We start from the raw sequence: 15,987 nt of genomic DNA, 5'->3' as shown, positions 1-15,987 counted from the left end.
CCTGTGACCTTGCAGAATCTTCTGAGGTATAGCTATTGCAGAATGACTCATGTTCATTGTGTTTGAAAATATTTGGTCCAATAATGTCTGGTGTTTTAACTTTATTGCTTCGAAAATAATATTGTGTAAAAGCATTGACTGTTAGATTCTGTAGTAGTCGAAAGTCATTTCAACATAAATTTGTCTGAAAAAAATTAACTGAAAAATACAGATCACAAACCATACTTTTTTGATAAACAGACAATTAAGTTCGAGGAAGGGGTATACTTATTGTGGCATCTCGAAATCTTTCGAAGCCTTCATAGGTTTACAATTTCTTCAATCACATGGACTAATCAAATGCTGAAACTAGTAAAAATAACTTACCGCCATATTTCTTTAGGGGCTAGTTCAACAGGATATGAATGAAACGGCATTTTATAAACACAGTTTATTAAAAACAATATAAATCAATAACAACCAGTCTAACTCTCATATAGAGTCGTAATCAATAAATACTGTATCACAACGGTCATCGTACAACTAAACCTACTCGAACATTCAGCACGGTAGAATATCACAAGGTAGTCTCGTCTAACGTCCATCAACCCTAGTATCTGTGCACACCTCTAGCCTAATGTTGCTCGATCAATACTAGTTAAATACTGATATTGCTTAGGAGTACGGCAAGGGAGGTTGAATCCCGGAGGAATTTGAACAGGTTAGTGAAACGAATAAAAGAAACGAAAATACAGTTTCTGGCCAGGTTTGGCAGTAGTTCTCGTTAAACGTTTGTTCCACTGAACTATTCGATTGTCACTTCTCTTGCCGGTCTCCTGAACGAAGTGCGATAGAGAGTTTCAACTCTCTCTTGCAATCTCACGACTTGCTAGCCTCCGCTTCCTTCTGACTCTTCTTCTCACCTCTGAACCTCGCTTCTATCTCCAACAGTGTCTTCCCCTGGGTCTCTGGTAGGAAGAGGACGACGTAGAAGATTGCCAAGAGTGAAATACCGGCGAAGGTGAACATCATCCCGTGCACTCCCAACACTCTTAAACACTGTGGGTAGACCTTGACTATAACGAAGATGAAGAAGTAAGCCAGCGAAGACACGACTCCACTCATGATACCTCGGAATGCCGTGGGGAACAACTCTCCTATCATGACCCACGGAAGTTGCAGCATTCCCAACATAGAGGCACACACATTGGCGACAATACAAGCTTGTGGAAGCCAAGGTAGTGGGCGAGAAGCGACCTCGAATCTCCCGTAGAGAAACTCGTAGCTTCCAGCGACTCCCATTGATAACGCCATCCCTGCTCCAGAAACACAAGCCATTGTCCTTCGATTGAATTTCTTGATGGCTACAGTTCCCACGACGCTCATCACCAACCTCACAGAAGCTACGATGATACACAACACGTATTTATTCATCGTGCTTCCACTCTCCTGGAAGAAGTTGACCGCGTAGTAAAGCATTATGTAGAGTCCGCTTCCCTCTTGAAACGCGAAGAAGGTGATCAAGATCAAGAAAGGTTTCCAAACTGATGGCGACAAGAATTGCCCCCACTGGTTGCCTCTTCCTTCGTTTTCTGCGTTCTTTTCTCTCAGAGATTCAGAAAGGTCCGCCAACTCTTGGGCCGCTTGGTCGTTGTCACCGCGGAACCACACGATTGCTTGGCGCGCTTTCTTCTCCTTGCTGTGCGCCAAAAGCCACGACGGTGACTCTGGGATGAGCGACATCACAAAGGCACTGATGCCCGCGAACACGGCGCACACGGCAGACGCTACTTGCCAGCTGAACATGTAGCCGAAGCTGTACACGAGCAACACCCCCAGTGATACGAAGATGGGACCGAAGGCGGAGAGGAAGCCTCGGTGTTCAGGTAGGCTAATCTCTGCGACGTATACGTAGCAGGCGGCACCCATACCTGCAATGAGTGGAATCAAGCATAAGTCAACATAAATATCTATTAAGCATTAGTAACTAAGTGAGGAAAATGAATCTGGGTAGTGGGTAGTGGGTGGGTGACAAGGGTAGTAAAACTGGGTAGTGAGCAAATCTATAAATTGATCTGGGTAGTGAGAATAGTGATACTTTTAGCGGTCGCCTTCGAATCACGAGAGGGATTAGTTGTAGGCTGTTTACCAATGAATTTAAAAACAGATTGACGTCAGATATTGACATGACATGGAATTGATGGTTCCCATAAATATATTTTAAATGACATAAACGTTGACCAGTTATAGAAGGAGAACACCCTGGTTTAGTAAACCTTTATATTATAGGAACATTTTCCATTTTTGGACTGCTACAAAAAAAAAAACAATTCAATCAAGCAAATTGAAATATATTTTATAAAGATGTATCTACAAACATTCAATTCATCGGAATTAACTTAGCCTATAATCTAAAGAACAACAAGGCAACACACTAGTTGTGTTTAGCACTTGGTAACCAATAAACAAAAAAATATTATATTAGTTTAGAGTTAGTACTCGTATATTAATTGTTTACCTTTTTAAGGTATTAAATGATGAAAAACATTGTAAAACATTTATTTTTCTTATTCGTGAACCCATTATAATAGGTGTTCCATAAACGTTTGGTACATGGGCTTTTTTGTAAAAATGTAATTCTTCGTTGCCTTTTTGTTCATTTCCCTTGTTGTTAGTTCAATAACATTCATTCCAAGTAAATTTCTTACCATAATTGTATATGTTTTGTTAGTATAACTGCTCAAATACTACTACAATGGTTATTCATCAAAACGAATTAAGAAGTAGACACTGTAGATAGCTTATCAGTGTAACTAGTCAAAACCAAAACAGCTTCAGCTGACGTCGAACTCAAAACACAAAACCTTGCACTTGAGATAGCAAATCAGCAGAAAAAGGTTCACGATACCATAGATGACCCTTACGTTGCGTAAATCGACTTTGTGTCAGGTCTAAGTCAAAGGGGTCATTTTTCAATGTATTAGACGCAGTACTAAAATATCAGCAATATCACAACTTCTCTGAGAGCTCCAGTTTAACATAACCTATTATTACAAATGCCAAAACTTAATTTTCCCTAATATAAGAACTTTAGATTTCACGAACTTGTCAATAACAATCAAACTATGATGGTAAGTACTGAACTTAAATAATTAATCTGTGCAGAAATAATATAAAAGGTATTAAGATAAGCGTTTTCGTATTTTAGAAAACTGCTTTAGTAAATTTTTACTTAGCCAATCGGTAACATTTTAAATATTTAGTCCCCGTCACCTAGGACTCAGATTGTCGAACTACATTAAATTACCAATCTGGCCTCTTTAAATACCCAATTTCATCCACCATTGTGGTTACTTTATTACAATGAACACTAACGAGACCGGGTTATCTTTACGAGCTAAAGTTTATGTTTGGCATGATTTATCAACTAAAATTACCCTATGATGTCATCACTTCTGTTTGTTCTGCTATAGCTGCTGATACAGATGTTAAACATTGGCATAGCCTTCTCAAAATTTGATTTGCATTGGAAATACGAAACGAATAAAAAGAAACAAAGCAATATGTTTTATACATACGAGGTTTATGACTTCTTCAGCTATTCTCCAAAGATATTTAAAGTTGAAAAAATCCTTCGGTACAATTTACTTGCGTTGACGCATCTTCAAATAAAATTTCAAAAAGCTATGCTCTTCAGGGTCAACTGATAATATAAATTTAAATTAAGTTTGGTGAATCCACAGGAAAAGAGATCAAAGGGCAATTATTAACTATGTTGATACCAGTCATTCATTATTCAACCGTCTATAAGAATCAATTACTTGACGGATCTTCTGTTCCTTCCAATTGCTAACTAAAGTGAGTTGATATAATAAAGGCCCGAAATATCCCACAAGCCATGACTTCAGGACAAGTCGAAGCTTGAAGAGAAGTGAGGATGACTGCATCCTCCAAACATACTGATTGACCAACTGATGTTAGAATGTTACGATAAATGCTACGTTTAAGCTGATTCACTAAGCACTCCTACCTATGGCCACTCCAGTTATGGCTCGACCAATGCAGAGGAAGAAGAGGTTATTGCAGCAAGCAATGATGAGCCATCCGAGAAGAAAAGGAATGGAAACTAGCTGTACAGCCCTCTTGCGACCCAGCCATTCCATCAGCAGACCAGACAAGATGGCTCCCAGGGGGTTGCTGATGACTCCCAGACTAGCTGCAACACAAGACATCAGATAATTTAGATGATGATGAACCATAGTAAGAGGATGGACACTAGCTGTATAGCCCTCTTTCGACCCAGCCATTCCATCAGCAGACCAGACAAGGTGGCTCCCAGGGTTTGCTTATGACCCCCAGACTAGCTGCAACTCAAGACATCAGATAATGAAGGAGATTGTTACCTATTATCTTAGTCATCGAGATGGAACGCAACCATTTTGACCCAAATTTCAGTGATGAATGAGGTATGATGGTAGCTCCATGATGATGGGCTTTCTTGATTACTTAAATCAGCTGTTTTTAGCCATTTGCTACTGAGTAGGTGAAGGAGATGTACATGAACAGGCAATGAGAAATTATTTTGAAATCTCTCAAACGTCGGTTAGAATATACACAAAGAGGTTTGCTAACTGATTTGTACTTCACGATTGAACTTTTACTGCTATTTTAAAAAAATTAATGGATTTGTTCCTACATAAGGAGATCGTTTTATTAAATGATCTATCGAAATGTCACCGGTTCTATTCTGAGACAACAGACGCCTTTTGATAGTTGTACACTGGGTCCAGCTGACCTTCATCATTGAGCCTTTAGTAGCTAAATAGTTATTTAGTCAGCTACAAAGCTACAGTTCACAGTAGCTCATTTAAGTCCATCTTACTCTCACCATATTCAATTTAAAATACGCTACCTGTGAGTATATAGCCTTAAACGTAACTATATATTTAATATAGATAACGTTTAACAAAGGTTTACATACATATAGTGATTGTTTATAAGGAAATATGACTCTTTGGAAGGTACATTTTAATAAGCGTATACAAATACCTCCTGTCTAAATACCATGCTTTTTACTTTATACATTTTATACTTTTAATATTATTGAAATGGTGATCATAAGAATGTAGGTATTTTAAGCCAAGTATTATACATAAATATGAAGATAAATGTGATTTTGGTTAGAAATCGATCAAATACAAGTAAAATTCCATGAATATTTCGAATGAGTTTGTATTTTTGTGACAGTTTAGTATAATCTGATAGAGGTTTGTATCATGATATTACTTTGTCCATGTTTCTATGCTGTCCATTGTCTTAGGAATGTCATAATATAATTTATTCTCTGCTATACACTTCTGTAGTTATGACTAGTTCTCAGTTGTCAATTGCCTCGCGGAAGTCCTCACTGACGAGACGACCCACACTAGACTCATCTGATGATTCGTCCATTCAGCATTCACCGTTCGACCTTACACATTACATTCTCCGTTGAGTTTTGGCGTGTTCGTGATCCATTGCGTCCTTGGCCTCGGCAATGGATATACGTGATACTATTCCGCAACGGAAGGGTGAAATCATTGTTGTGAAATATGATTCACGTTCCCGACATTATTAATATACGGTAATATGATTGATGTGGGCGGAGCTCGAAGTTAATGTAGAAATTGCAGTGTGTAGGTTTATGAAACGTAACGTTTATGTATTTAACTTTAAACATTAGTTTGAAACAGTAAGCCACAGGTATTTTACATAATAACAAGATTTTTTTGAATGTATTACTAATACATAAAACCTTTAAATGCTATTTTTGTGACCTCCATTTACATTTAATCTAAGTGATTGACCATAGAAAATCTACACCTATAACCAGAGGGGATTGCCACATTAAAGCGTTAAAGAGATTTATTGTGTTTCGCCTAATGATAAAGGTGCTGATGTAAAAAAAAATTAAACGTATTCTCACTTTATTGATATGTATATCGAACTAGAAATCCAATTTATGTCGATCGCCCTAAAGTTAATTTTGTGTGAGCTAGGATTTGTGGGTTAACGTTTCCCTAAAAGAGTGCCAATTGCCCTACAGGTTTCGAGAGCTAGCGCTAGGCTGTATCTACATGGTCATCACTGCAGTACCGTACATTATTTTGTCCACTATTTTTCCCGTATAGGCTGTATAGTAAGTGATTAATCAATACCCTTGTCGATATAAGTGGCTTACCTATCCAAGAAGCCTCCTCGGTATCCACATGTAGCGGACTGGATGGATCCTGTAGTTGAGGAAGAAGAATGGCAGAATAACCTTGGCACATCCCTACGGACACCGAGTTGATATGGGTCGCCACCGTAGCTGCTAACTGGAATAAAACATTATGACTCATTAGTCTATTGTAAACAAATATTTGGAGTAGAAAACCTCGTTCATGCAACTCTTTGTTTGTATTGTCTGATTGTGTTTAAATCATTTCAGCAATGATTTTAGTTCGGAATTTTGCAATGGTACTTTTAGAGGTGCCGGAACCAGTAGTATTTTCACGAATCTATTGCGTTTTTTAATAACATTTGTTAGTTGATAATGCAGTAATAATTACGAGGATCACAGAGCCATTGCGATTTGACTTATCGATATTTGATTAATATTTGAATTTCGTCTGCAATTGTCAAATCTCGATTGGGATTTGACAAGTGCAGACGAAATTCAACTAAACCCTACGTCAAATTAGTTGCAGTCAAGAACTAGGGTAACATTAGTGGATGTTGTCGACTGTACTTCTTGTATACTGTGTTATGACATATAGGAAGGAACGATCTCAACAACTTCAGTAGAATATAGAGAATGTGTTCTTCTCTTGAAAGGAATTGTAAATTATTATAAAACGGTAAGCGTGACTTGGGGTTACTAAAGGATTACTTATTTTCACTTATCGTGTTTCACGTATGCGATATACATTCGCAAAACATTAATAATTAACCACATTCTAGTAAAACTCCAACACCAGAAACCCCGCAACCTTCCATTACAATTATATTTTCTGAAAGGTGTCAAGGAATTAATGTATGTATTGAAGCTTGAACCTTGAAATAATTAGTTGTCACGAAGTGTGATTGACATTAGAAGCATTATATAAACAAATTTAGTTTTTACTCACAGCTTTGCCGATTCCAAGATCTTTGAAATTTGACCACTTCTGGCCAAAGTTGTCGATCATGGTTCTGCCCGTAGCCTGGAAAAAGAAAAATCACTTCAGCATTGACTTTGGACATCGAGAAGTAGCGCTAGGCACCACAATCAACAAGGGCTGGACTGGATTATATTGGAATTAAATCTTGGAAATGAATGTCTCTCTCTCTCTCTCTCTCTCTCTTTTTTTCTCTCTCTTATTTGGGAGTACATTAAGTACTCATTATGTAACTGTAATGGGGGAACAAGCATCAGTATTCAAATTATTTTTTTTTTTACTCCTTTTTAGGTTAACAAGTAAGAAGATATACGCAATCTACATACACTGGACGGAAACATGTGTTTGAGTTTGTCTTTAACTGACATACACTATTTTTAATCTAAGACTCTGGTTAAAAATGTTACATCTCAATAAAATATAAAGTCATTAACGCAATTATTGTTTCCAAATTTAAGATAACAATACTCTCTTAAAAGATCTTACAATTTTAAAAAATCCTTATCCTTTGCTATGATTTGAAAATTTTACCAGGCAGTTAAATAATGCGAATAGTAATACAAATTATTTGGCATAGAATAGAATAACAGTAACACATCCTCGTAATTATTTTCAATAATATGAATACACATTTAAAAAATTTTATACGAACTAGGTTACTAAGGTTTGGTAATTCTGCTAAAAGATTAAACTGAAACCAAAATTGAAAAAAAATTTAGGGATCATTAAAAAAATGAAGCCGGTTGGTGCAGCCGCAACGACGCCGGCGGCTCTTATCGGTCAGCCGGCGAACTAACACACGGACACACAGCCACATACAGTAGGTAGGTCACCAGGGACTGGCCTTGATGGGGTCACTGACTGTACAGTTTTGTAATCATCAACTTGAGCAGATATCAGACACTGACCACATCACCACTTCACCACTTGACTACTTGGTTCTATGGGTTTTCAAACATTCAGTATACTTAGTAGGTTAGAACACATGGTGTATGTAACAAATTAAAATTTGTTAAGTGTATATTTATAGTTCTACTAGTGTACATGTTGCTCGAAAAGGAGCAATTGCAAAGAAGTAAAGTAGTTACAGTATTTAAAAACAAATAACTTATTTTAAAAACGAATAAAAGTCATAATTCCCGATGAGTTTAAAAGACTCACGTCTTAGATTACGTACCTAACAGTTCCATACAATCAACATTTCTTGTAAATATTTTATCATATTTCAAAAGCTGAAGTGTATTCTACAAATCGTTCCCACTTATAGCCGCATTTGGTTGTTCATGTCAATTATAATGTAGTCTGCATAGTACCGTGGCACCTGACGGATTAGGACACCTCATGGAAACCCTTATCCTAATCCCTCAGGTGCCACGGCTGTTTGAACGCACTATCAATAGATAGAACGCACTGTCGCCAGTACGTTTACAAATTTCAGTCATTTTTTATAGCGATAACATTTTGTTTACATTACTTAAGAGCTGCCTGATTTTCTGTATATCACAATTTTATTTGCTTCAATTGGCATTAATTTGGCTAGTTACTGTTATAACGTAAGTTATCTGAAAAAATGCAGATCAAATTATTGTTTATTTCGCAATTTAATTTACTAAATAAAAATATAAGCATATGGCAAATCAAAAAACTTAGAGTGTGTATATTTGCCGAAAAGTATTGGTGTGGACGAATTTCCTAGGGGCTTTGTCCCACATGTTGATTTCCAAAGGGCTACGCCTCACATGCTTTCAGAGTTTAAATTATTGAATTAATTGCATTAAACAGCTGGTTGATGCAATTAAGAAGAGGAAGAGTGTTTGTTTATTACGGGAATTTTGATGGTGCTTTATTTACGTTGTGGTCATAAGTGAGCTATTTAGGAAGAGGGTTATGTATGTTTAGTTACATAAAGGAATAAAGTAGTATAAAGTGTTGTTGAATATTGCTGACAGTTTTGTTTGAAATTCGCATTAGCAAATAAGTTAAACTACCCAGGTATTGACCAGGTATTGAAAGGATTGACCCAGGATTGACTAAAATTGACCAAACACCTTTTTCATGAAGCATCAATAGCAAGTAAATGATTTTTCTGCTGCACTATGGTAAGTTGTTAGATTCCCTTTGATCTATTGACGTCAAATATAAATAGAAGTTTTAAAGTAAGTAGGTCTTCATTTATAAATAAGTTCTGGGTTTATCTTCTTTAAACAAGTTGTTTTTATTTATAAGAACAGCATTATTCTCTTTCGCGTTATCTTCCCGTTTCGAAGCACGGTTTTGACAGCTCGTATAGTATAATTTTGACTCAGAATTTAATTTATAGGTAAAAATTGAATGCAATTTATACGAGATAATCCTATGAATGCAAATAATAATCTGGAGGACAGGATATAATAATTATTGAGGTAAGCTTTCAATGCCGTATACATTTTGAACGGCCCTAGTCTCTTAACAAATACAATAAAAATTGTACTGTTTAAAAGAAAGGTCAAATCAAATTAAATAACATTTACTTCTTGGAATTAACGGGAATTCTACTTAACTAGTTAACTAGTGAGTCTTATTACTAAGTCATAAAATGGAAACAGCTCCATAACGTTTATATAACTAAGGAACACCTTAAAGGTCCAAGCTTATTACAGAATAATAACTTTTAAACTATCTGTTAAGCACCTTATCAGTAATTGCACTAACGTCAATATAACCTTAACGGGAGACTACTAGTGCTAAATAACTGATCATAAAGTTGAACATTGTCTTAACTTTTACAATCGGCGAAGGAGTTATGACCGGGTTTGTATGGGACGTGCCTTTCAGTTTTGGCCTGGATTTTTAGAATGGCTTTACGCAAGATTGGTCACTTAGATAGTCCTGTGATCGTTACATATATATGTGCCTACCACTTGCTTGATCTCTCTTCAACAACTGGGAGTTAACAATGAATTAGATATAGGCCTAGAAGTAGTTTCAAAATACATATTCTATTGATTAAAAAAAAACTGAGATTTGTTGTATTATGTTGGATTAGCATGTGGCTTTTGGTGAAGGGAGTCCTCTATTGAGGAAATATCCCTGCCTTGAATAATGTACAGTAATACAAATTTAGATTTATGTTTTATTTTATTTATTTTTTTTTAGACGAAACCCATCAGTTAATGTAAACACAGCATAGACGAAGTAATAAATACTAGTATGAGACTGGATAAGATGTAGCTTGAAACTTATGTGAGTCAAAATATTCTAAGTAGTTTAAACTTTTAACTGACTTTATGGCTTTAAACTAAGACATTAGATGGTTGAATATTTTGTTAATAACAAAGAGAAATCTTTCTATATTGAATAAAAAAAAACAGAAATAGCCTTCAACTATATTTTCACAAAATTAAAGGTCATTATATATATATATTAAAATAAAAATCAAAAACATCTTTAACAAAGTACCCTTTTAAGGCCATATAATAAAACTATTTGTCGTCAGCTTTCTATGTAAAATTAAAAAAAATCACAAGTTTGATTTTACTGTGGGAGAAGCAACATTTTAAATCAAACAAACAATTGCAGAAAGATTGTTTTAATTATTGTCATCAGTCTGGTAAATTTCCTTACAACGGCGAATGTTCAAGCGCTATAACTTTTATTATTAAACCGTTATGTAATCTAACTTTTTGGAAAACTGTATGTTTTGCAGGCTGAAGAGGACATGGTCCTAGTACAGCCTCAGTCCAGTGGCGTTTCGGCTCCCTGGGCTGAAACATCACGAAACTAACTAACTACTATAAACAACTCTAATATGGTAATATTGTATAGTTAAGTTGCCCACAAGCTTAGTAAAAAGCTTTAATCGTCATTCTAAAACTTAAGAATTCCTTTTTTCTACATATAACTCCAATACACTCCTTGTATAATCCTGTATAATAACTCATAAAACATATTCACTTGTGACTAGGCACATCTAAACACTAGCAGCTATATAAACGCAACGTGTCGCTCATCGTGTGTACATGCCGTCATCAAGGCTACGTTTAGAGGTTAGGAAAGGAGAATGACCGAAGACGTATACAAACCGGGTAGGAATCTTCAAAATCACACGTCGCATCAATGAAACGACCTTCCATCATTCCATAGTTCTCAAAAGAAAATCTATTTTTAACATACTGTAAAACTCTTCTGTCGATGTTTAAATAAACGTTACAAGTCAATGGAATGTGATATCGATGGGAAATCCTCTAAACGAAAGAAATGTGTTTCTAATTTAAAATTCATAAAAGAAGATTCGTCATACCGGTTTAAAACTGTGCTTTTTAATGAAACTAAAGCCCGTTAGGCGCTATTTAAATTTTGATTTAAACATGGACTTGAGTGGGATTTATCCAACAAAGAAGGTCCTCCATGCCTGAAAATTCTATTTTTGTTTTGTTTTCCAGATAGGTCAACCAACAGCTTTAAAGGGTTCCGAACCTCTGGGCCATTAGTATTTTATAACTAGGCCTATTAGTGATTGGTGAGAATTAAACCCACGCCTAGGGGACTGCCCCCACCCCTCCCCCATGCTTATCCTTACCACTAGACGACTGAACCTTCCGCACTCATGTAATTAAAAAAAAATTATATAATGCAGTAAATTAAACTAACGAGCTGTGTTTGCTACAGCTAAATTTAACTTTCCCTACTTATATACTTGTTGTTTCATCAGATTCAAACCCAAATGATTAGACCTAATCCAGGGATGGTTATAGACTTAAGCTGTAAAACAAAAACTAACAGGATATTTCATAATACATCTTTACTATAAACTAGCTGTGTACCCGTTCTACGCACGGGGATCTTATAATATTCAGTTGAAACCTTCTTATATAACGAACAGCAGTTGGTTTGCATATTTTAAGATATGCTGGCCAAACTATTATACATAGCTTTATTTTATGTTGTTTTTTGTTGTTCCGGATCGGTATGACAATCAATAAAAGGTTAAATTACCTCTGTGTCTGCCGGTCGATCCTATAACGGTAGGCTTACTTTTATTTTTACTATCTGATCTCGTTTGCATGGCTCAATCACGTCCTGGTTGAAGTTCGTTCGCTACGCTCACTCACCTGTATGTTGGAGCTCGTTCGCTGCGCTCACTTTCCTTCAGGTTAGCTCGTTCGCTACGCTCACTTGCCTTCAGGTTAGCTCGTTCGCTACGCTCACTCGCCTCCAGGTTGCAAATTAGCTGTTGTCATAAATGTAAAAGAAATAATAGTGCTAGTGCTGCACCCTGTTGGTAATCCTTGTAACTTTAATGCTATTGAACATCACAGAACAGAACCAACTTGTTTAATTGAAACAGCTGTTAAGATTCAATAATTTCATTTCTCATAAGGTTAACATGGGCTTCCAGAAATTCCACGTCAAAAATCGACAAAAACTTGATTTTCAAGGGTTTACTGTTAAATATCTAACTGTCTCATATTCGATGAAATACGTCTAAAACCATCTCATATATGTATAGTATTTGGAAAATAAGTTTCAGGCGGGACAGTGCTATAGTTATTGAGGAGTAGTTGTAATAAAGTGCGTATTTTAGCGTTACCAAGAGAATGACAGATAGACAGACAGACAGACAGACAGACAGACAGACAGACAGAAATTGAGATAAGGTTTGATTCGGTTTCTCTGACCTATGAAATGTAAAAATAACCAAAAAGTTCATTATTCTAAGCAATGTACAGACAAAACTCTAATTTTATTTATATAGATAAAACTACGACCGCATTTTTACACCGAGATTATGGCGCCAGTATTATGTGCTAATTCAATTAAAAATATATCATACGCACAGTACAATAGCACAATACGTTATTATTGGCAACGTTGTAAAACTAACGGGTTCATTTTATAATGGTTTTACCCAACCTCCCTGTGCTATTGCAACTCTAGTTGACACAAAGTGAGCTATTTCGAGATGACTCGAGACATGGACTGTTATATAAACAGTATTTATTGTGTGTTATAGCAAACAAAACTATAACGATGATAACTTTTTGTCTTCGGAATTTCACAAGGGATAAAACATGTGTAAAATACAACTTTGGGGTTTGATTTAATAGAATGTAAAACTCGTTAGGTAATAAATTGAATTAGAAGTCGACCCGTGGTTGAAAACTCATCCAAAAATATGTATTGTGCAAACTCCTTTATTTTTATCCCACGCAAAAACATGTATTGTGCAAACTTCTCTATTTTTATCCCACGCAAAAATATGTATTGTGAAAACTTCTCTATTTTTATCCCACGAAAAAATATGTATTGTGCAAACTTCTCTATTTTCATCCCACGAAAAAATATGTATTGTGCAAACTTCTCTATTTTCATCCCACGAAAAAATATGTATTGTGCAAACTTCTCTATTTTTATCCCACGTGGTATAAAAGATGTGATTGGAATTTCTTCCATTTGTTTTGTTTTTCTTGTTATTTTCGTTGTTATGTCGTCACCAGCATGACATAACATAAGGCTATGTATTTTTTCTTAATTTGATAATCATTTTTTGTGTTTTTTTTAGCCTATTTTAATTCATAAAGGGATTCTGCACATCTACAGGTAAATATGTTTCTAACAGTATGCGGAGATTTTCCCTGCGATGAACACGAGCTGAGAAAAAGGTTTTAAGAAACATGCTTGCTTGCCTATATAGGATGTTTAAATGTATACAGAAATTTTCCTTTCCACAAATTTAAGCCAAAGATTAAGATAATCCAGCACAAGTAAAAGGAAATATCAGTTTGACATTTAATTTTTTTTGTTTTAAATTCGTATGTAAAATATGGATTGAAAATTTATATAAAATTAAATGTATCCACAGCTTTAACGTAAGTTTGTTTTTTTGCGTTTTGTATTGTAATTTTAAATAAACTATTTCAAAATTCACAACATTTGCAATAAGCATAAAAGATACTACAGTATTTCGTAAAACCCATTATTATGATTAATATAGTAAGTATCTGATTCATTTCGATTCAACTGATAAAATCTGTCAGTTCCGGTTTTTTATAAGTACATAACGTATTCCAAAGTCATCTTTCGCTTTCATAACCTTACTAGGCTTAGCCCAGTACTCGAACTACTGAGTGCAGTTTTTCAGAAAATAAAACTTTACTCAATACTGAAGTAACAATGCGTGCCTAGAGCTGTTGTAATTTCATCTATTTATTATTTACAATATAGAGTATTTTACAGTATAGAGCTATATTACTGTATTTACAAATAAATAATCGTTTAAAGAACAAACGTTGCCATAGTTACAGTTTAAACACGTGTAAAAACATTAACATCTATTTTTTTGTCGTCTGCTTGTGGACTTTCTATTAATCAACTCGCCTTAAACACGAAACCACACAGTTCTGGGAGATAAAATAGCCGTGTCTTACCCTAACACCAGGATTTTATACCGTTTCAGGACTGTAACACTTTTTATACTGTATAATATAGTCTTGTAAAAGGGCAGATAAAATGTAAGTATTTCGAGTAGTTTTTGAATAGTTTGTTTATTAAATTAGTATAGCGCTTATACGTACAAACTATCTCGAGAAAAAAACCCCGTAAGGTGGATTTAAAATATATTTGTATCTAGGTGTCAGCTTAATCCTTAACATGCTGGTTTATTAAACTACGTCACTAAAGTATTAAAATAAATTATTGTAATAAAGCTCAATCTACTTAAACCCAATATGAAACACAAGGTATGAATTAAAACAAAAACCCACGAACTTGCTTATAAACTGTCCCCAAATACTTTAAATACAAGTGTTGCAGGGTTAGGTAAGGCAACTATATCACTTCCCTCATAAAAATGTAACCATCCTAGCCTACCCAACCTGCATTTAATAAATCTATGAAACTGACGGATTTTGACCCACTGACACCAGAAAAGTTATTCATCCTGATGAAACACATTATACGAAAACACGCCATACAAATGATTCATACTATTTTTGTATTTCCGATTGTTTGTCCGTTTCAGTAAACACACCAAGGCCGTACATGTGTTTTAGTCTTGTTTGGTCAATGTTTGCAAGTACTCCAACAGTCATACCCAGGAAGCGATCCTTGCTCTCATACATCAACAGTGACAGTCGTAATACTTCCTTCTGATCATTAAACCTTGCTGTAAAAACTGGCAAGGATCAACTGGGAAATCGTATGGCCATTTCTTCTTTGTGTGGGAGGACGTTTGCCTTGCTGGGCAACTAGTCACTGCAGCGCCCTCGACTACTTTTTGATTAGGCTAAAGCTTGAACATATAGATCTCCATTAAATTTAGCTCATTAATTCCTTTGTTATGTGGGTGGGTTCTGATCTTCTGGGTTGATAGCCATCGGTGATCTGATGCGGATTCGATCCCAGTTTAGTTTATACTTAGTGTTAATTTTTGTTTTAGGGCATATAAATTTGCTGTAAAATTATTTTTTATTGGTAGTCTAAATTATTAAGCACTTGAGTACAGCATATACTGTCCTCGATCGTACCGTTTAGTTAAATAACTTCTTGATCAGCATTGTACGTGTTATTAAATTTACAGAAAGTAAATAAAAGAAACGTCTTATAACACTTAAAACATATATTTACTCTTATACTGTTACTCACAAGACGGCAAATATACAAAAAAGGTGGTAAGTGGTGATCGATTTCGATTGGAGTGTCTAATCGTAATCGATCACCACTTACCATATTTTTTGTATATTTACCGTCTTGGGAATAACAGTATAAGCGTAACATATGTTTTAAGTGTTATAAGACGTTTCTTTTATTTACTTTCCGTACCGTTTAGCTGTCTAACGAAATAAATTAAATT

The 15,987-nt window shown here is 35.3% G+C and overlaps 1 protein-coding gene across 3 annotated transcripts in view; it reads right to left on the bottom strand.

Annotated features, from left to right (window-relative positions):
• Positions 1–415: 415 nt before the first annotated feature.
• The window catches only part of LOC128997113 (facilitated trehalose transporter Tret1-like), a 71,484-nt gene continuing 55,912 nt past the window's right edge, over positions 416–15,987 (bottom strand). For all 3 annotated transcript variants that reach the window (XM_054422690.1, XM_054422692.1, XM_054422691.1), the window contains exons 2-5: positions 7,128–7,202; positions 6,200–6,335; positions 4,010–4,195; positions 416–1,910 (exon numbers count right to left, since the gene is read on the bottom strand). In XM_054422690.1, coding sequence (XP_054278665.1) covers positions 859–1,910; positions 4,010–4,195; positions 6,200–6,335; positions 7,128–7,202 — 1,449 coding nt within the window. In that variant the 3' untranslated portion in view covers positions 416–858. The remainder of the gene's footprint in view (positions 1,911–4,009; positions 4,196–6,199; positions 6,336–7,127; positions 7,203–15,987) is intronic.

The sequence above is a fragment of the Macrosteles quadrilineatus genome, unplaced genomic scaffold, assembly GCF_028750875.1.
Source record: "Macrosteles quadrilineatus isolate MER2022 unplaced genomic scaffold, UCM_ALF_1.0 Scaffold_6__1_contigs__length_79288215, whole genome shotgun sequence".
Lineage (NCBI taxonomy): Eukaryota > Metazoa > Arthropoda > Insecta > Hemiptera > Cicadellidae > Macrosteles > Macrosteles quadrilineatus.
This window is presented reverse-complemented; position numbering and strand designations above follow the sequence as displayed.